The 20,836-nt window shown below is 41.5% G+C and overlaps 1 protein-coding gene across 1 annotated transcript; it reads right to left on the reverse strand.

Moving 5' to 3' along the window:
• Positions 1-257: 257 nt before the first annotated feature.
• Positions 258-20,269, reverse strand: gabrg1 (gamma-aminobutyric acid type A receptor subunit gamma1). The gene is made up of 9 exons (XM_050062348.1): positions 20,061-20,269; positions 11,173-11,333; positions 9,545-9,612; positions 8,171-8,391; positions 7,799-7,881; positions 6,660-6,797; positions 3,222-3,374; positions 2,824-3,026; positions 258-876 (listed from the first exon to the last, which is right to left on the reverse strand). The coding sequence occupies exons 1-9, from the start codon at positions 20,135-20,137 to the stop codon at positions 595-597; spliced, it is 1,386 nt and encodes a 461-aa protein (XP_049918305.1). The 5' UTR covers positions 20,138-20,269; the 3' UTR covers positions 258-594.
• Between the last annotated feature and the right edge of the window lie 567 nt (positions 20,270-20,836).

Below are 20,836 nucleotides of genomic sequence, written 5' to 3' on the forward strand. Positions count from 1 at the left end.
CCAGTGCAATGGGCATATGCACAAGGCCAAAGGGGATTTAAAACCTACCATTTACTACATAGTCTGCTGTGCTGACTGTGCAGCACATGACAAGGGAAGGACATCAAGAACATCAGGGGCTTCTTAGAGTTAAGGTTCATAAAGAATGGGATCAATCCCCTGGCAATTACGAATATTCAGAAAACAATAAATGGTAATTCACCCTTTGGTCAAGCTATTTAAATGTCATTTAATTGACTTTGTTGGAAGATGAAAAGGTCAATGGGTCACTATAATGATTAAGGATTATCCACAGGGGACAAAGAATATTCATACTGTACTTAATGGCATATTAAAAGGTAGCTGTTGACCTGTCTTGCCCTGGAACAAGGAGTTGGGCAGATTGAGGGACGGTGTGACTCTCACTCATTTGCGATGCCTCATTTTTTAGCGCAGGAAAAAACAAGGCACTGTCATTCATAATTTGGCTTTAGATTTTAATTTAGTTTATTATTTGCTAAGTAGCTATTATTTCCAATGCTACAAGAGCAGCTATGCTACTGTGAAATGCTTGCAGACGTTAAACTCCAGTCGTCCTTTTTTGAGGTACTTGTTTTATAGATACAGATAACCTATCCAATAAACCAGATTGAAAAGGCCAAAAGCAGTGGGGAAGAATATTCTTGAGTAAGAATCAATCTTGGAAACCCGCACATGCATCCTGTTTTCACGCCAGGCACCTGAGCGGCAGTCATCAAAGCAGCAGAAGAAGCTGGCGCAGTCTTTTCCATCCAAGCACTCGTAAGCATAGTCACCCTCCTCGTGATAGGGCACGATGTTGTTCATCTGCAGCAGGGATGTACCAGGTCGGATATTCACCATGCTCGATGCTCTCTGCTGTAAAACAAAACACCCATTTCAGTATGTTACTACACTCTTTAAGAAATAGAGGTGCAAACCACACACATGTAGGGTTCTCAGGCTTGTCCCCAATGGGGAACAGTTTTTGGTTCCTGATAGAACCTTTTAGAAAGGTTCCGTCTGGAATCCTTTCAGAGGGTTTTACCGAAAACCCAACATAAAGGTCATACAGAAAATGATCTGTGAAAGATTCTTCCCAGAATGGCTTATGAGGGGTTCTACAGAGAACCCTTCCATGGTGTAATTCTTCTACCAACCATTCCACCTTCTCAGGGTGCTAGCAAGAACCCACCCATGGTATTGTACCGAGAGCTCTTTTTATAGTCCAAGGATTTCATCTAGAACCCAGGGAGGCTTTAAAGATAGTAGCTGACTTTATTATCCATAGATCTCTATCCTACTACCGGCCAAGGGAACCATGGCCAGCAGCTTTGGGCTTCATGAGGCTCTTAAAGGGCAGGGGCTGATGTGATCCAGCGCAACCCACAACACTTACCTCAAAAAGATATCAACTATGGCAGAACCTAAGTAACATCAGTAGATTCCAATGAATGGATTTTATTTACATCTACATTAAAAATACCATTTGAAACATGAGTAAACATTTGAGTGTTTGAGGGTGAGGATTCCTTCAACACCCAGGCTTTCAACAATTCTTGAAGAACTCCTTCTTCCTAAAAGGGCTCTTTAGATGAAAAGGATTCTTAATGGAACCCTTAGTTAGTACTGAACGGTATGACCAAAAATTTGTATCACAGTATTTCTTATTTTTCATTTTTTAGCATGGCTGGGCCTTTATATAGGTTTATAGTGATCTATTCTGCATTCAGGAGTACAGAACATAGCTATAAAACCATTTTAATGCAATCATATATATGTATATATATATATATATATATATAGATATACTGTATATCTAAGACTTTGATTACTATAGGGTTTGCTTGGCTCCCCTTTGCTTTCCCTGTCAAATGCAGTACCTTAAGGCCCGAACATACTCGGGCGGAACGTACGCGGAACGGACTCCACGGAGGTCCGCGCGGACTCAAAGCGGACGTCCGCAAGCCCTGTGCGCGCAAAGCCCGAATGACTGCGGACATTCCTTGCGGAGTCCGTTCCGCTTACGTTGCGCCCGAGTATGTTCGGGCCTTTACGCAAATACCACTTTAAGCAATGTCTGACCCTTTGGATTCACCGCGCCACTGTTGCTACTGACGGCCTGGAATCCGATCACCGTAATTCCATATTTCAACACTGGTGTTCTACTCAGGTGATGGTGAAATAAATTGCTAGTGTTACCACCATCGGCAACAACAGTAGCCCAAAAAACTAACATTACTTTTTTCTGGTGCATCTCTTTCGTCTCTCTTTCTTCATCCTGCACCTGTCTTTTCTGATCTTCTAAATGTTCTGTGGCGATGGAGCCTCTCCCTGCTGTTAACAGGCTGGGAAGCTTTACCCAGCATGCCTCCTTGGTTTAATTCTGTAAATGTACAATTAAGATTATTAAAGTTACAAATGGGGTTTTTTTGTCAAACGCTATGTGCCATGGCATTTCTTCTGTTAAAGAGAGTTAGTGTGGTTTATCATTTGTTTTGTTCTATGATTCTAACCATAAGTAAAAAGAGTATGCAGTTGATAGGAATCCCCTTTCCCATTTGTTATACACTTTTTAAATGCTCTTCCCTGTTTGCCAATGCATGCCAGCAATTGTCTCAGCTATATGGCAGTATGACGGTTATTCCAAAGACTCATATCATGTGGAAAATCAATACCAATATACCGCCCAGCGCTACCCTTAGACTTACACAGAACCATTGAAGTTCCACTTCTCTCAGCCCTCCTGGAAGAACCCTTTTGGAACTTTCATTTCTACGAGTGTATGACATTAAGTGGGTTTAAAAGAAAGCGAGTGTTAAGTACCTGTGTGTTATTGTTGGCTTTAGATTTCTTGGTCTGTCTGTTGCTGGTGAAGTAGTGCAGAGTGCCGTACTCCATGAGGGCAGCGAAAGTGAAAATGAAGCAGACAGAGACAAACAGGTCCATGGCAGTAACATATGAAACCTTAGGCAGGGACTTCCTGGAGATGGTGCTTAGAGTTGTCATCGTGAGCACTGTGGTGATACCTAAATGGATTGTCACAGAGACAAATCACTCAGTGGGGATATTTTGACATAGTTGGACGCAGTGCCTCTTTCTGGCATTGGGGTAATCATTGCAGGAAACGTTTCTTTTTTAGATCAATGTCTAGTACAATGATATACAGAACAAGGCACATTTGAACTCAGTTAAATTGTGTATGAAATAAGAACATATCAAACCTAGAGATGTGCGGGCTGGGACAGCATCCTTGTTGATCCAGAAAGAAACCCAGGACAAGACCACGATCATACTGCAGGGAATGTAGGTCTGGATGGTAAAGTAGCCCATTCTCCGACTCAGGTCAAAAAAGATTGTCATGATTACGTATTCGCCTGAAAGTAAAACAATAAGGTAGATGTAGAGACTAATCATTAAGAAGTCAAGGCAGAAAAGTGAGATGTTCAAAGAATTTAGGTAAAGGCTGGGTAAAGTGGAGCATATTATATGAAGAAAGGTATGTAACCTATTGCAGGTTGCCAGTTTTGTATGACTGGGGTAGTGTGCATTGTATAAATAATAATAAATAATAAAAAGGGCAACCTGGTTAGGAACTCCTGCACCGACACCATCTTGCCACCATGACAAATCGACTCATGTAGTTCACTGCAGATAATTCCAGGCAAGGACAAAAAAACTTGACCCGTGTGAGGCTCAAACTCACGACTTTCAGATAATGAGACCGCCGCACTGCCTACTGCAGACACAGCACAAAACGTTGCCAAACTGCACAAGTCAAATCTACAGCGTCTTTTATCTCATAAAAAGAAATGACTGCTTGTCCTTTCCACAAATCTTCCCTTGATGGGCAAGGCCAGAGTCGAGACAGCAGTGAAAGCTTAATTCTACCAATGAACCACCAAGGCTCACATGAACTGCCACAGTATCACTGAAACACGGGTTCGAGACTATAGTTCACTGCAGATAATCTCAGGCAAGGACAAAAAAGTCTTGCCCCATGTAAAGCTCGAGCTCATGACCGTCGCATAGTGAGACTGATGCTCTGTGAACCCCGCCTACGAGGCACAAGATGCTGCCGAACTGCATGACTGCTTCTCCTTTGCACAAATATCCCCTTAATGGGGAAGGCCCTATTCAAGACAGCAGTGAAAGCTGGGCATTGGACCCGGGCAAGGACAATAAAACTGGGCAAGGCCTGATTCAAGACCGCAGTTAAAGCTTACTGCTTTGGCTGGGAATGGGACCCAGGTCTCCCAGGTAGCAAGCAAGAATTCTATCACTGAACTACCAATGCTCACATGACGTTGTTATCTTCTACACAGATGATGCCCACATCACAACAGAAAAACGTGTTTCCTTTCCACTGGTCTGTCTACATGCTGCTCTCAGCTCTTAGCTGGGTCACACATTCCAGTGTCTTCTGATGTTTCTGTCCAGAAGGTTGTACCACCAATCATTTCGGTAGCTCACAAAAAGCAAGATTAACGTTGTAAATAAAATATTTTTGCCCCCATTTTCTGCAGCATTGATATGCAGTATGTTCATGTAGCAAAGAAAATGAAACAAAGCAACCTGCAACATGATACACAAAGGCTATGTGCTAATGGCGGCTTTTGTTCAGTGGCATTACTAATGTAACGTTAGATCAAGTTGGACAAAGTGCATTTAAAACGTATTCCCTCAGATGCAAATCTGAACCATTCATAGATTGACATTTACCACAGAGTGATGCTTGTCAAATGAATGGTGAAAGGTGCTTTTTAGCTGATTTCCAGCCCAAATACAGAACAAAAACAGGTCCATACCAAGGACTGATTACTAACAGTAGTAAAAACTTATTGCATTTGCCAGGAATCGGACCGGGTCTCCCATGCAGGAGGTCAGAATTCCACCACTGAACCACCAATGCTCACATGATTGCCTTTCTTAATACTGCTATGACAAGGCGCCATCCACGAGGCCTTATGTGTTCGCAATGGTGAGCGTTAGTGTTGTCACAGTACCAAATTTGGGACCCACGATACGATACCAGTGAAAGTATCACGGTTCTGAGTAGTATCACGATACTACGACAAAAATGAGGCAGATGTGCCTTTTGTCATTTATAAAAAGATAAATCACTTTTCTATAATACATCAATGATATTTCAATGGAATAAATTACTTATTATTATTGACAGCATCAATAAGTGATTAACATAGGGGGGATCAAAATAAAATAAAAAAATAGAATAAAAACCAACCAGCCACCCTCCTCCTCTGACAAGTTAAGAACAGTCCCTTCATAAGTAAAGAACAGTCCCTAAAGTGCGGTGAGGTTTGTGGACCGTTACCTGCCACAGAGAGAAATGTGAACAGCTCGTTTCTCCTCTGACACGTCACATACCTGTGTGCCGCCACGGCTCGGCTGTTCAGGTATTTCTGGACAGTCATGACGCCAACAAAGAGGAAAATATTGGACCTGGAGCTGGGCTTCTCCGTTGCCGGTAAGCCGTTATCTTGCGCCGCGGAGCACTATGGCTGCCATATTTGACAGGAACGTATTCCTGTCTGTGTCTGTGACCCCCGTTCAACCCACAACCGACAGGATTTGCCTTTCGTTCCTGCTGCTGGTTGAAATCTGTACTCGCACAGCGTGCTCCTGAATGATTTCTTTTACTTGCATAAAACTATTTTTAGTCGCAAATGTGAGTAAAATGCTCGCACCATAGAGCTCTGTGGAAAACAAATCACTGTAGCATATATCAACAAATCTAGCCTACAAATAAAAATAAATAAATAAATAATAACTTTCACTACTTAAATATACTCAATAGCTCAGCTAATACCTGACATGTCACTGGAAAACAAACCACTGCAGCAGCATATTGAGTGCCAGGTGGCCATGGACACTCACCCTCTTGTGATTGGACTTTGAACTTATCCCACAGTAGTGGTTCCCTGAGGTACCGTAGTACTACGGTACTCCAACATTATGGTATCATATGTAGCGTGGTGTTTTAGTACCGCGGTCTACCGTTGGTACCAGTATACCGTGCAACGCTAGTCAGCATGATGTTGATTTTATTCATCTCCCCGAGCGACAGCAATGGGTTGGGATGACATCTTCGCAGGAGCATACCTTCCACAGTGTTATCAGCAGTGCTAACAGAGCTGACAGAGCTAACAGTGTGCTCATATGGCATACAGTGGTTTGAGCACTGGTGTATGAGCACCACTCTCCCGCACACACCTGGCCTGGGTAGCGAGCAGTACAGAGTAATAGCAATTAGCTAGAAATGAATTATTCTCTGCCCAGAGTGTCATTACTCCACTGTAACTGTGCATAGCAAATAGTTGTTTGCTGCTATATGAATATCCTGAATGTCATTTATTGCACCTTTAACATTGAGGAATAGGGCATTTGGCCTTGACAGAGGTCTGCACTTTTCATGTTCCATTGTTACTTGAATATGAATTACAGATGATTAATTTGTAGACAGATAAGACTGCACATGCACAAATGATTGGTTTACACCACTGTAACACAAGTGCAGCACAAGGACACACTGATTATATGTGATGATCTTGAAAAGTAGTTTTACTAAACCTAATCCAAAGTCTAAATTCATGTACAACTGGAGACTGGCAACATAAAAGGACTTGGCCATATTCCTTTACCTGACTGGGTGTGCGCCACATCAGAGCTGTTCCTTAACCCTACAAAGGCAAACTGGTAGAGTCTCCAGTACCGCTGGTCTGCCACCTCCACTGCCCGTCTCTGCCACCGGTACATGATCTCATTCTTGGGATAACCATCTATAGAACCCCCGAACAAAGACAAAAAATAAATGAATTAGAAGCCTTACTGATGCCTATACATCTGTCATCTAGTGTACTGTACATCACAGGGCAACACTGCACCATGGCAAGGCAAAGGGGAGCATTCAAGATGGAACTGACCTGCCCAGTCTCATGAAAGTTCTTCAAATGAGCAAGATGTCTGCAATTGCTTAACAGTCTGTGCACTACAGTGTGGTAGGTAATCGCAGGCTTTCATAGGCATACCTGTAATAGTCAGTAGTAGGTCATTTGTGCAGAGGTGAGCTAGTGTTTACTCCCAGGAAATAACCAGTCTGGAAGTAATTGATCTTCCTGGTGCTGGAGTCACATGCTTTGACTTTTGATCGGACCTTTCTCTTAAAAGATTTTACTACTACTTCTGTCACTGCTACTGAAAGCACTATTTGCACAACTGCAAGAGCATGTTGGCAGAAAACCAAAATGTATGTTCTTTAACAAATAACCAATGCTGTTGTTTTTCAGGTGAGGGTTATTTGGTCATTTTAGTAGTTATGTTGATGAAATTACCACTGGTTTGTGCTCATTTGATGACATTTTGTGTGACTGTACTGGTCCGAACATTTGTTCTTAACTCCATGGAATGGTCTTTGCATTTTTCACCAGTGTGGAAGATTAACATCATGACAAGACATGAGAGGCTGAAGCACAATGCAAGAGACGAATGAAGGATGACACAGACAGCATGAATCAGACTGGGAGAAGGTGCATAATTCATTAAGTCTGCCAGAGAAAATGGGACTGGGTGACCTCCTCTCTCCGCTGGTGGAGCAGATGATAGATTGGTACAGGCTTAGAGAGGGCAGCCTCAAGCAGATGGGCCTTTTGGCAAGGAGAAGGAACCAGGGCTTAGCCACTATGCTAGCCCACACAGAAGCTCCTGTCTCTGGGCACGTTACGGAAGTTGAAGTCGAGATGGCGGGGTCAAAAATGGGAGGGGGAAACGTCTGACCACCTACAGCTTGAAAACTCCAGTGGACACGAGTGCTCATCCATTGGAAAGTTATGCAGCTTAAGGTAACACTCCGCATTAATAGTCAACCTGACAGAAACAGAATTGTGACAGAGAAAAAGCATGTCTCAGCATTTCCCTCCCAAGTGTGACTGAACATAGTAAAGGTACTTCATGTTTTCTCTGTAATTACACCAACAAATGCAGGAACAAGACCATTAAATCATACCTAAAGAGATCAACACCTACAGAAGAACTACATGATAAAAATACAGATGCACACACTAAAGCTGCACAAACAACAACTTTTGAAGACTTGATTGTTCAACATTAAAATGGCTACAAAAAGGTTAGCAAACTGGCAACATAGCTGTCCCACCTCAGTGTGTACATGACTCTGCCATTGCTCCACAGTCTCAGGAGGCGGTTGGGAGTGGTGATCCAGTGGGCATCCGATTTGCGGGAATTCCTGAAGAATGTGTCCGGAATCCAGATTTTGCCTACCATGTTACTGTTTAGCATGAGCAGCTTCATCGAGCTGTTGAACTTCAGTCGGCTGTCATACCACGTCTGGGCAAAAAAGATGTCAATGGTGTATTCCTGCAACAGAGTTAGGAAAAGCATGCAAATATATTTTTATATATACATTGGATTGGATTGGATTTTGTATTATTTCACAAAGTAAGATCTGTGCAAACAAAAGTTTATGATGCTTACACTGTTTGTTCAGCAAGATATTCCTTACAAATGAACACCACTTTTAGGATTTTTGAAGCATAAATGCAGTTGCCAAAAGTAAAAAGTAACGTTAAACGATAAACAAACTACACCAAGGTCACATGACTTCTCGACGTGGTGACATTCTGTAGTCTCATTAAGCCACTTGTCAGCAACTGCCTTTCTTAAGACAGGTAGAAGCTTCCAAATTTACAAGTAGGGTATTTATTGATGTATTTTATGTTGTAGAACAAAACGCAAATGTGTTCACCTCAGGCCTTGTTTCAGGCGTTTAGCCAAAAACACATTAAAAAAACCCCACTGACTTAGAGACGAGGAAACTGAAAATACAAAAATGCTAACTCATCTTCGTGTTTTAAGACTAATTCCCGCATCACTTCTTCAGTGACTTAATTACTGGATGGATAGACAGCAATGAGATTTGGTTCAGACTTTCATTTTCTCCTTAAGATGATTTAAAATTACACAATCATCAAATCAAAGTTGTAAGTTGTCAGTAAAATATTGTATATGTATGTATGTTCTTGGTTCCAAGATGATGAATCCTAATGACTTGCAATGTCCTGACCTTTACTCTAGCACCAACAAATAGTTAACATTTCTTGAGAGTGAAATGTCTCCACAGCTATTGTTTGGCTAGTCATGAAATCTGACATACAATCAAACAAATAAAATCTCAAATCGAGGTCTACTAACTAGCTTTGTGCAGCACCTTCAACTGCATCTCAGTGGATGGAAGCTGAAAGCTCTGGAAAAACTAATCTTGTATTAAAATACCATTGCCAAGAAACTTAAAAAGAATCAACTTTCACATTCAACTACCGACGGGGTTTCATTCATTTTTGTACACATCTGTGGTACCCAGAGGGTAAATCCTGATTACCTCCTAATACTGTAAAACTATAAAAACGTAACTCCATTTTTGTTTGTGCTTTCTGTTAATTTGACATTAGTAAGTCCATTATCCATTATATGAGCATACAAAAAACAAAAGGAAAAGATGGGGCAGTCTCACCATGTTGATGGGGTCGACTGGTCCGATGCTGTTGACATACACGGCTGTTTCAATCACTGTCGGCCTCACTGAAACATGACAGAAGACATACTGCATTGACAGAAACGGCATCAACCTTTGTAAATGTGTTAGCTGATGTCCAAAAAGATGCTATCTAATCTTATCAACCTAAAGAGATATACTCCATCCATTCCACTCCATCCCATTGTTTCCTTACCCCTCTGTTGAGGCACACTGATCCAATAGTAAAAGGTGGAGCTAGAAACACTGTAGTCCAATTATTGGTCTAAAGAGTGGTCACTCTTGCTTGACAAGGACTTATTGCAAACACCTGCTATTGTTAAATATCCCATCAATTACAACAGGGACTCTAAACACACCGGCCTGTTCTTTTATGTTCTGAAAAAGTCGCCATGCAAACCCTGGACAATCAACCAGGTGCAGACATTCCTCTGCATCTTCAGTGACACAGCTATAACCTAACAACACCATTAAAAGTACTGTCAGCTGTAGAAGTGCCAGGGTTAAGGTTCATGTCCATACTGGCTATGTCTGGTTGTCAGGGTACCGAAAATGGAAATGCAGCCTTTGTAAGTGGACAGGGTGAGGATTGTTACTGAGTTCTACAAGTTATTAGGGTTGTCTTGAATTGAAGGGTGGATTGGTGGCAGGAAACAGACTGGCAACAGCAATTCAAGTAGGTAGCATAAGGCCAGGACTGTTGTGCATAAAGATGTCTCTTAGTGTCAGCAAATGTTTGTTTTAATGCCCAGCTCTAATCTCAATTACTTCAATACTTTACAAGTTTTTATGTATATATTGAGCATTAAAAATACAATATCTAAGACTCAGCTGTCTTTGTACTATCCAACACTACATATTTCTGGGGAGACTGAAATATTCCAGCAACTATTGACCTTTTTACACAACAAAACATGACATGTTACTCTTACACAACCACTCAGTGAATCATTGTTATGTTCTGTTAATCTAGTCCATGTGCACTCAATCTGCATGAACACCTGTGCAATGGCCTAGGCACTGTAGAAGTGGTTTTCTATGACAAATCAGAGCAACTTACAACAAACACAGCAACACGGCACAACAAAGTAACTGTTTGGGCAAAATGGACAAAAACTCCTAAAGGTTCTCAGTATCATTTAAAGTTTGAATATCTACAGTTTCATGACAACTCAGCAAATTACATACATAATTACATAATTACAATGCAGAGGCACAGAGGCACATACACACTATTTGATTGACCAGTTTCTGTTGAATCATCTTAAAAATGTCAATGACAAATGCAACCAACCAAGTACTGTATATGTGGTGGCTCTCAGCTCCTCAGAGCAACCTATGTAACTTTTGATGAACAGCAGCCATTACTGCTGAGGTCAAATGAGAGTTGAGTTTTTCCTTTGTAAGAGGAAGAATGTATCATTCTGAATGTTGAACAAGGTTATATACAAGGTTCTCCCCAGACAGCAGCAGCTGTGACATTGTCTTTTCACAAATGTTTTCATGCAATGCCATGGCAGTAACCCAGACTGCACAAGGCTATTTTAGAACTTGCTGTTCTGTGGTAACAGAATTTACAAAGCAAAATTCATTTGAACTCAACTTGCCTCCGATGTCAGGCCGCAGTTTGTTGTCGTAGCCCAGCAGCAGTTTATTTAGGATCAAAGTCACATCGCTCTCGTAGACCTTCGGTGATAAGACCCAAGTCTTATTTATGGGCACATCTTCATAGTCCTCTTCTTCTTGTTTACTGGGCCCAAAGGCTGCACTGTGGAGAAGAAAATAGAAACACTGTAAGAAACATGGCTGATGAGACCCTCATTCACTTTTTTTGTATAATTCAATTGGAATATTGTAATGTTTTGCAGGCCTGTCACGTGCTAGTAGCATGAGTCCTCAAATGGTTCAGAATGCTGTAGCAAGAATTCTGACTAAAACTAGAATATTAGACCTAAGTAAACCAGTTTTATCTGTCTTTCATTGACTCCCGTTCTATGTCAGATCAGACTGTAAGTTGCTTCTGATGACTTGCAAAATTCGAAATGGGCATGCCCCTCCCTACCTATCTAATCCCCTTAAACCTTACACTCCAATCAGGACTGTCGGCTCTCAGAATACAGGGCTCCTGTCTGTCCCCAGAGTTAAAATGAAGTCAGCGAGCCACAGGGTCTTTCATGGCCCCTTCCTCCCTATGGAAAAATCAGCCTAATTCTGTTGGGCCAGGCCCTTCTTATTGTAAGGGCCACAGTTTTAAACCGCTTAGAGAGATCATGGTGTGTACAGATACCCTCTTTGCCATTTTACACAATGTTGGGCTGTAGTACTCTCCAAGGACAAAAGTCAGATCTTGCTGCTAAAGGCCTGCATTTGTTCTGTGCTTATTTCAGCGAACATCACACAAAATCAGCTGTCTCTGCAAACACTGAAATTATTTATTCTGTGATCAGCAATGAATATAAATAAAGCCTTTTTTCAATTGTCTTTTGTTTCTACAGTGTGAAGTATAAATATATATACATATGTATTTTGGGAAAAGCTTCAGATCATCTCAGATACAAATCTTAAGCCCCATTTTCACTGCATGAAACAGGCATTGTTGAACTTCACTCAACTCACTTGGAAATGTTCTTTTTTGGATTTTAACAAAAGGTTGGGGATAGCATCCGGTATCTAGCCCTTTTTTTGTGGTACCACTTCAGTCGAAGTCGTGAACGAGCAGAGCCGATACTGAAAGTTGGTGTTAAAACACTGCCAACCACTGAGAGAACTGTCACTCATGCAGCAAGGGACATCCTGCGCAAAAACACCATTTTTAAAATGGCAAAGCCTCTGTCAATAGTGACTTCAATTTTTCTATTCCCCTTAACCCAGATTTAAAAAATGGCAGCACGCAAAACCCCAACATGGTCAATTGACGAATTGCATAAATTCCTTTGTTTGGTTGCCAATAAAAGAATCCACTGCAAGCTAGATGGGGCAATGTGTCACATTGGAGATGATGCCACAGCAGTTTCATGTGGTGTCAGCTAAGAGACCCACTTCTATTGACTGGGTACTATCTGCAGTGGAAAATAAAAGTGAGACAAGTACCTGGTACCAAAAGTGAGTCAAGTTGAGCAGAACCACACAGTGGAAATAAGGCATAAGTCACATACAAACACCCAGTGGATTCAGAGAAGCAGAATGCTCAGTGAATACTATGCAAAAGGGCATGTTGAGGATGTAACTTCAGAATGAAACAGAGCTGTCGGCAGTTTGTGTTTTCTGCCACTCTGCTATGCTGGCTATTACAGGAAGTTACACATGGCTGAACTCTCAGTCTGTGCCAAAGCGTGCCGCTGCTCTTCTGTTAATGAACATGGACCTGATACTGTAAAGAGACCTGAGGACTTGGCGTTCAGCCCAGACTGTTAGGTTACCCTTTCCTGGATGACTTCTAATACCAAGGACATGGTACAATAACCCAGTGCAGCAGAAATGAACCCTGCTACTTTCTGATATCACCAGAGAAGAAATAATACTGTACAACGCTTCACTTGGAAACCATGTCCATCTGAATCTGAAAGTCTAGTAAATGTGAATCTTTTTTGTCACACATTTAGGATAATATCTTTTTTTCTTTTCCTCCACCAGCAGCGGGGCATAAGGAGAAGACGTGGCCTGTTAGTATGTCTGTGTCCATCCAAACACCTTAGCACAGGACAAGATATCTGAGCAAATGATGAAAAATTGTCATGAAATCTGGTATGGATATTAATGACCCTGAAGAACTATTCCCAATGACTTTGATGACACCCTCACTTTGTGCCAAGCTCAACTGTGTGATTCATTTTCCCTTAGCGAACGTGTCGGTCTATAATGGTTAAAAACTAATTACATTTGCATGGTGTGCTGTACATGGCTTCTATGGATTTGCATGGCCCCAGAGGACAAACATGGAGATTAACCCATTCAATGAACCCTGTTAAAACATGGACGTAGTGTCTATCAGTGTCATGCATGACCCATAGGTTTCTAAAGAGAAGTTTGAAGCTTGGATTTGAGTTTATTATTTGCCACGATTGCTTGCTTATGTCAGCTCATAGTTCATGTAATTCTGCGTTATTAAAAGGTGGGCCTCAGTTTTGTTTTGGCCATTACATTACATCAATTAATTTGGCAGATGCTTTTGATTTACATTTTTTACCAAACACACACAAAGGAGCAAGTACACTGGGTATGGAAGATGCCATGGTTTGAACAACCAACCCTATGAATAATGGCTGGTCCTCTCTCCCTACAGAGCTACAGCTGCCCAATATCCACATATATTGACTCTAACAATCAAATGCTGTTTCATCACCTAAGCTGTTGCAGGCCACCTCCTCTTAAAAACTCAAAAGGTTTCCAAAGACATGATGTGGAGAAGTTCAAAAAGGGTCAAATTAATGCAAATGCTGTCTAACACACCGGGTGACAACCAACCATTGTCATACAACAAGGTTCCAATGAAATCTCACAGAAATGCATGAAATGGACAGGGCACATGTTAAATTTGCATACTGGCAACACAAAAACAATGCAAATGGAAAGTCATTTATGAATGATCACACTTTTGTTGTGAAACGGTCGCTTAGGGTTTAGTTTAGAGTTTAGGGACAGAAATGTTTTTGGTTACGTTTAGAGAACAAAAATCCTTGGTTAAGTTTTGGAAATGATCAGGGTTTCAGCCAAAATAACTACATACAGGACATAAGTGAGGTAAACTTACGTACTTTAAAGTAAAGTATCTACCTAAAGTACTTTGTGTAGTTATTAGTTACTTTGCGTGGTTATGTAAAGTATCTAGCTAAAGCAAATTGCGTATCTACCTTTACGACTTGGTGTCATTACATAAAGTATATACCTGTCACATTGAGTTACATTGAGTCCAAAAAGTCATGTGACTACTTTGACTTTGGTTTGACACAGGAAATTAACAGCGGTCTCCTGGTTGATAGTCCAGGTTTGTTTGACCCATCCACCACCCCTACTGCTCGCTTCTGGCAGACTTTCTGACTCTTTATACTGATATGCATGTGTCCAACGTGACAAAAGATTCTCATTGACTTTGAATTGGCACTGTTTTCCTGTTGCCACCAAGTAATTTTAACACAATTTTGTGCCCACCACTACGTCATAAGTCATTAAGTGTTCATGGCCATTTAATTTAATTTCTTTTTATGATACTGGCTGGCAGTCAGTAGCTGGTTTCTATTCCACGTTATGCATAAAAACAGAAATAGAAATTTATCACTCTGAAATAACTGCCCTGTCAGAGCCTAGCTGTCTATACTTTGCATATACACCCCCAGCCTCTGTGAATCTGTACAGTATGTGTGAATGCACTGTTTGCTGTCCAGATTATCCAAATTAATTTTATAGAGGTCAAACTGAAAGTGTGCACATCTGAAATGTTGCTAATAATCCAGTGCAGGGAAAACTGTCCATACACAACTAGAGTAAGTACAGGTCAAAGTTGAAGCAGGAGTTGGGTCTATGAACTGAAAAGAGATACAGAATTATCCTTTAACTTGTTTTACTGTTTTTTAATTGCCATTTGCTTGCGAGAGATTTAATTTTAAGTCATTTCCAGCAGGCTTTTCAAAAGATGCTCATCAGTTGTCCTTGATTCCTCTCTACACCTGACAATAGTTTGTTGTTTTATCCTGTGTGAGACAGCTTTATTTGATACGGTGTTAAAGTTTTCAATCTTGTTGCAAAAACTAAGGTGCTGGTGTAGCCTGGAGCCAAATTGTGTTTTTAAATTTTGATAAAAACGGTGCAGACTAGGCAGAGTGGTGAGGGTACAAGCAATCAGCAAGCAATACATCGAAATGCGAAAAAACTGACTTTGTATTTCTAGTTTAATGTTGGGAGTTTTTGTGCTCTGTTCATTACAGAACAGTCAGAGTTTTCCTGTGGGGGCCATTAGAAGAACTCAAGCTGACTGTAACACTGTGGCACTGCCGCTAGCAATGAGCTGGTTGCTGCTTGAGTTCAGCTGAAGTTTAAAATCACACAGAGACAGAGTTCCACTGAATTTCCTTGCTTTGACTCGGTGTGTTGATTCAACTGGAGCCCCGGAGCCTTTTAATGGTGATTCACTGATTGTGCACCAGTTCAGTCTGTCTCAGCATGTTTTTCTTCAGGGACTTTTCTCCACTGTCATCTGTTCTAGTGGTTGCTTGACAAGCTAAAACCAACAAAGCCACCACCGATCACCAAGTTGAAGAACCAAAGGTCTCCTGAGCATGTGGCCTGAAACCCTGGCAGCTGGTCACCACTTACAGCATTATATTGATAATCAAATCATGTCAGACAGCTCTTAATGATGCTTTTGAAATAATTTAAGAGGGAATAAATAAAGATTTCTGTGAAGGAAATATCTGTATGCACAGTATTCAGCTTAGCTTGTGCATGCCTATAAGTTAAGAGAAGCTTTGTATTATCTGCCCAGACTCTGCGCTGCAGCTGGCAGACTTCCAGCTGTTCAGAGCAGATCACGACACAGAGCTCTCCGGCAAATTGAAAGGTGGAGGTATGTGTTTTCACACCACCAGTGGCTTGTGTAATGATGTAGCAGTGATCCTACAGCACTGTTCTCCTGATCTGGATACTTCTTTCATGAATTGTAACTCTTTCTGCTCCCCTCATGAATTTGTTTTATTCATACTGGTCTGTGTTATATTCCACTGCAAGCCAACATGCAGGAGGCTCAGCGCACACTTGCCAACCAGATTCTGTATGTGGAGCAGACAAACCTGGACTACTTACTGTCCTTGGCGACTTTAACAGAATGTAATCTCAGCCATGACCTCCCCAGATACAGATTTCTTTAACACTTGACCGTAGAGTATGTTGGATCACTGTTACACTACAATCAGCTGTGCCTGTCATGCCATCGCTGTGCTGCAATGGGATAATCTGACTGCATCCTGGTCCACCTGCAGTCCAAACTTGACTGTAGCCTACAGTCAAAATGACAGCAGGCCATGGAAATGCTAAAACATGCACATATGACTCAAAGCAACCTCAAAGTTACGTAGGTTAGGTTTAGGAAACAAGACATGATGACAATGTACCCTAACTCTAAGTTCGCTCGGTTTTAAATTATTCCAAATACTGGTCTCCTTGGGGACCGTCCTGTTTCTCTGGGGAAAGTCCTGTATTTTAAAATGTATTCTCACAGAACGGTTCATGTGATATCCTACGAAGAATGAACACAGTCTGTATGATATTCTACAAATTTGCTCCCCATGTACGTAGTGAACGTAAAGTTATGGAGGTTAGATTTAGGAAAAGAAACATGGTGAGGACGTGCCTTAAAATGACTCAGAGTTCACACAGATCTGAACACGCGACTCCAGGGGAAAGTCCAGAGTGGGAGTCTGTTTTTTGTGATCAGTCCACCACCCCAACCTGCCTCCTGACAAGCGCTCTGGGCTCTTCCTTGTTGACTGCCATCAACGCATCAGTCACATGATCACAGCCTTTCAAAATATGTGGGATATGTACAAATTTGGATGCATTACTTTACATAGGAAAACATACAAGAAATTTGTGAGAACAGCCTGGTGTTTTGTGATCCATCAATCAAGCCAACCTGCCTCCTTACGTGGACTACTTCCTTCTTTTCTCCTTTCAGCGCACTGGTCACGTGATCGCTGCTTTCCTGATTACCTAGCTTAAACACAAATTTCTGGCTCATGATTACATGGTTTAAACAAATTGTGGTGGAGTCGTTTTTGTAGGTATACATGCAAACAATGCATGAGAACAAGCTGTGTAATAATATATAATATGTGTTCTACAATACAATATAAGGTGTTGTAAACCATATTTGTGTCATGCTTATGAAGGCTTTATAGGGGGACTTCAAGTGTAAGCATTGAGTTAATGTGATACTGATGTCGACAGTATGAGCACTTTTTTTCATTTACTCTAACCTCATAGTCCTTAATTTGTTTTTTCAAAACAATGATTTAAAGATCGCCTCCAGTCTTCAATGTAATTTGAATTTAATTTCCTGCTTCTCATTCGCTCACTTACTCACTCACTTACTCACTGAAAAAACAGAATCTATGACCAAGCAAATATTGTTAAACTATTGTAGACACAAGATGTCTTCTACTGCACACACAAGGTCATTCTCAGTGAATGTGCACCTGAGGCTTCAATACACACAATTTTGTGAGTTGCATATGGGACAATGACTGGCTTCAGAACAAGTTGTCAAGTCATACGTCTGTGCCCATGAAGGTTTTGTACTTCAGCAGCTAGATATGAAAAGAAACTCTGCACAGTCAAGCTAAAACATCACAATGAAGAAATGAACTATAAGCAACACACATGATTAAGGACAAGATGACATACAGCATTACTGTCACTTTAGAGGATATAAAGCTATCACCACACAATGTTATGCTAGTTTTAAGGGGTAGGCTACCACCAATGTTAAAATCCCTCTCAGCCTGTGAAACCACTGCATGAACTCTTTTGTCAAATCTGAGAAAATAACCCTGATGGTATCATCTCTGCTTGGGCTTGAGACCACGATTTTTTAACCAGGGGTGCAAGTCACAGGCACTGTAGCATATGGTACCATCTGCCAGTACCACAACAAGATGACTTTCTATGTTGTCCTGTCTTATTGTAAACTCATCTGATACTGGAGAAATGTCTTTAACTTTCTCTTCCAAGATTTGTAAGACATTTTCTGTAAGGCCATTCTTCCTTTAAAGTAATACTGTATGTTGTTGTATGTTAAATGTCTAAAGGAAATAAAAGGTTAACATTAGTTAATTCAGGAAATGAACTGATTCATGGCAGAGTTTAAAATAACATACTTTTTAATCTTTGGGCTTGGGGAAAGGTATCAAGTATTTTCAAGTCAAAGTGAAGTCACCAGTCATTTGTTGTTTAAGTCCAAGTCAAGTTGCAAGTCTTTTTTGTTTTTCCAAGTCGAGTCTAAAGTCATAAAATTTGTGACTCAAATTCGAGTTCAAGTCATGTGACATGAGTCCACACCTCTGTTGGTAACAGAAAGCCTAAGTTACGAACATTTAAAAGGTAAAGGCAATCACTGGGAAGAGGGGGGAAATATCTAGGTGCATTATGGGAAATGTAGGACTCGGGAGTTTGATCTCTAGAGACTAAAAGTTATCTGTGCCTCTGCTGCTTCAATTTGAACCATTCTCATAATGCAACGTATTCTTACAGTGTGGTTTGTATGATATCCTATGACACATGCATGCACGACAGTTTGTATGCTATCCTACAAAACTGCGCTCCAGGAATTACGTTACATCCTTCATGTACAATTACGTAATTGTAACATAAAGTTATGGGTGTTAGGTTTAGGCAATGAAAGTTACTGTGGTCAGCTTTAGGAAGAGAAATACAGTGAGGATGTACCTTAAATTGACTCAAAGTTCACTCAAAGCTTACGCGGATCCAAAAGCCTGATTCCAACCTAAAGTCGGATCTGCCTCCTTACAAGCACTTGGAACTGCTTCTAAATACGCAGGATATGTTTGAATTTAGGTGCATTGCTTTTCATACATGTATAATGATAACACAGGAGCTCAGAGTGGCTCCAATTGCTCTGTGGGGTGGACCTCAGCATTGACTAGCATACACTATTTCAACTCACCAGATCACTTCATGAAAACTGTAAATTAATGAGGTGTGATTTTAAATATGGCAGGCAGACACATTACAGAAACTCTGATTTATTTATTTATAGTATTATCATAAGACTCCCTACCTTTAAGGCTCCAGATCTTAAGTGTGCATTGTGCGTTAGCAGACCTCAAACAGGCGTGTGAGACTTTAATATGCAAAATGATTTTGTTGAAAAAAGACATGTAGTGTCCACTCAGCAGCTCAGCAGCTACTACCTAACATGTTCACATTCCTCACCTGGAGGAGTAGGCCTGCCCTTACCAGGACACAATTTACACCTCTGTGACAGAGGTCTCCTCTGAGGCTGAGCTAAGTGATGTCTTCCAAGGAACAAAATCATCCATCATCCATCCATCAATCGCCCACATGACACCCCACTGCTGTAGGAGGACAGATAAAGGCTTAAGGCATGTGACAGACACTCTGAAACTACAAAACTCACATGCAGGTGTAATAAAGCCACCCTCTCTTTGTCCTCACAGTGCACTTAGATATGAAACAACGGGGTTCCGCGCAGATTAAGGTAAAATGCAGACATATGACTCAAGGCAAGTTCATTTTAAGAACATTTCCCGACGAGGCAGAGAATCAAACGAGTCCCTGTAAGGCCCCAAAGCTCACACAGCGACCCGCTGATCACAGGTACAACACAAGATGCGGAACGCAGCGATCCCCGTCGAGGGCAAAGACACGAGGAGGCGGCAACATCTGCACCCATTTCCCCTTACAAAGCTCCCTCCTCTCGTCATGATGGAGACACCCCTGTTTCTTCGCATCCATGCACACTTACCAGAGTCCAAGGAGAGCCAGAAGCAGCCAGGGGTTCATGGCTTTGTCCTGCACAGCTCTGACGAAACGCCACTTCATTCTCTGCTCCACAGCTGGCGGACCAACTCAACAGTGTCCACGGAGAAAAAGAAACAGTGGAAGAAATCGGAGTTTTCTGTCGTCGGGTCGCGTCTAAATGCAGCCGATGGGGTTTAATAGTAGCGACGGCAGGATGTGAGAAATGCGTCCATGGTGTGTGAGGAGGGGGAGGATGTGGCAGAGTGAGTGAGGCTGCTGCCGGGGAGCTGACTCTGCTTTAGTCCATCTGCAGTGCCGCTAACAGGCTGCTCTCACACTGCTGCTCTCACACCGCTGCGCTACACAACATGGATTTCCTTTACACTCTTCACAAAGACTCAGTGATGCTTGAAGATTTCCACTGTTTCTTAACTATTATTCACGCTGACGTTTATCTATGCTTGGAAAGCAGAGCTCACTATGCAGATGAAACCTGCTTCACATTCACATCAGCTGCTGTGTAATCCATTTACAGCGCAGGAGTGTGGCCACATCATGCAGTGTGCTGGTGACCAGTGGACAGTGTCCACAAGAGAAAACCTCAGGCTGTTAGCCTCAGAGCAGCTTCAACAGTTGGGGTTTGGATTCAGTGCAACCCCCAATAAAAAACTAGTGTTTCATCATTTGTATTTTTTATATTTTAATTTATTTCCTGTAAACTTTTTGTAAACTTGTAAACTTCTAGATAATATATCAAAGCCCCTTCCCTTCTACAAGCAG

Source organism: Epinephelus moara, chromosome 14 (genome assembly GCF_006386435.1).
Source record: "Epinephelus moara isolate mb chromosome 14, YSFRI_EMoa_1.0, whole genome shotgun sequence".
NCBI lineage: Eukaryota > Metazoa > Chordata > Actinopteri > Perciformes > Serranidae > Epinephelus > Epinephelus moara.

What these genes read in the sequence shown, in the direction of transcription:
- gabrg1 (XM_050062348.1), bottom strand. Translation starts at nt 20,137, where the DNA reads ATGAAGTGGCGTTTCGTCAGAGCTGTGCAGGACAAAGCCATGAACCCC. An exon ending in CTGGCTCTCCTTGGACTCTG is followed by an intron (nt 11,334 to 20,060) that starts GTAAGTGTGCAT and finishes TCTTCTCCACAG; the next exon opens with TGCAGCCTTTGGGCCCAGTA. An exon ending in AAGCCAACAATAACACACAG is followed by an intron (nt 877 to 2,823) that starts GTACTTAACACT and finishes TTTGTTTTACAG; the next exon opens with CAGAGAGCATCGAGCATGGT.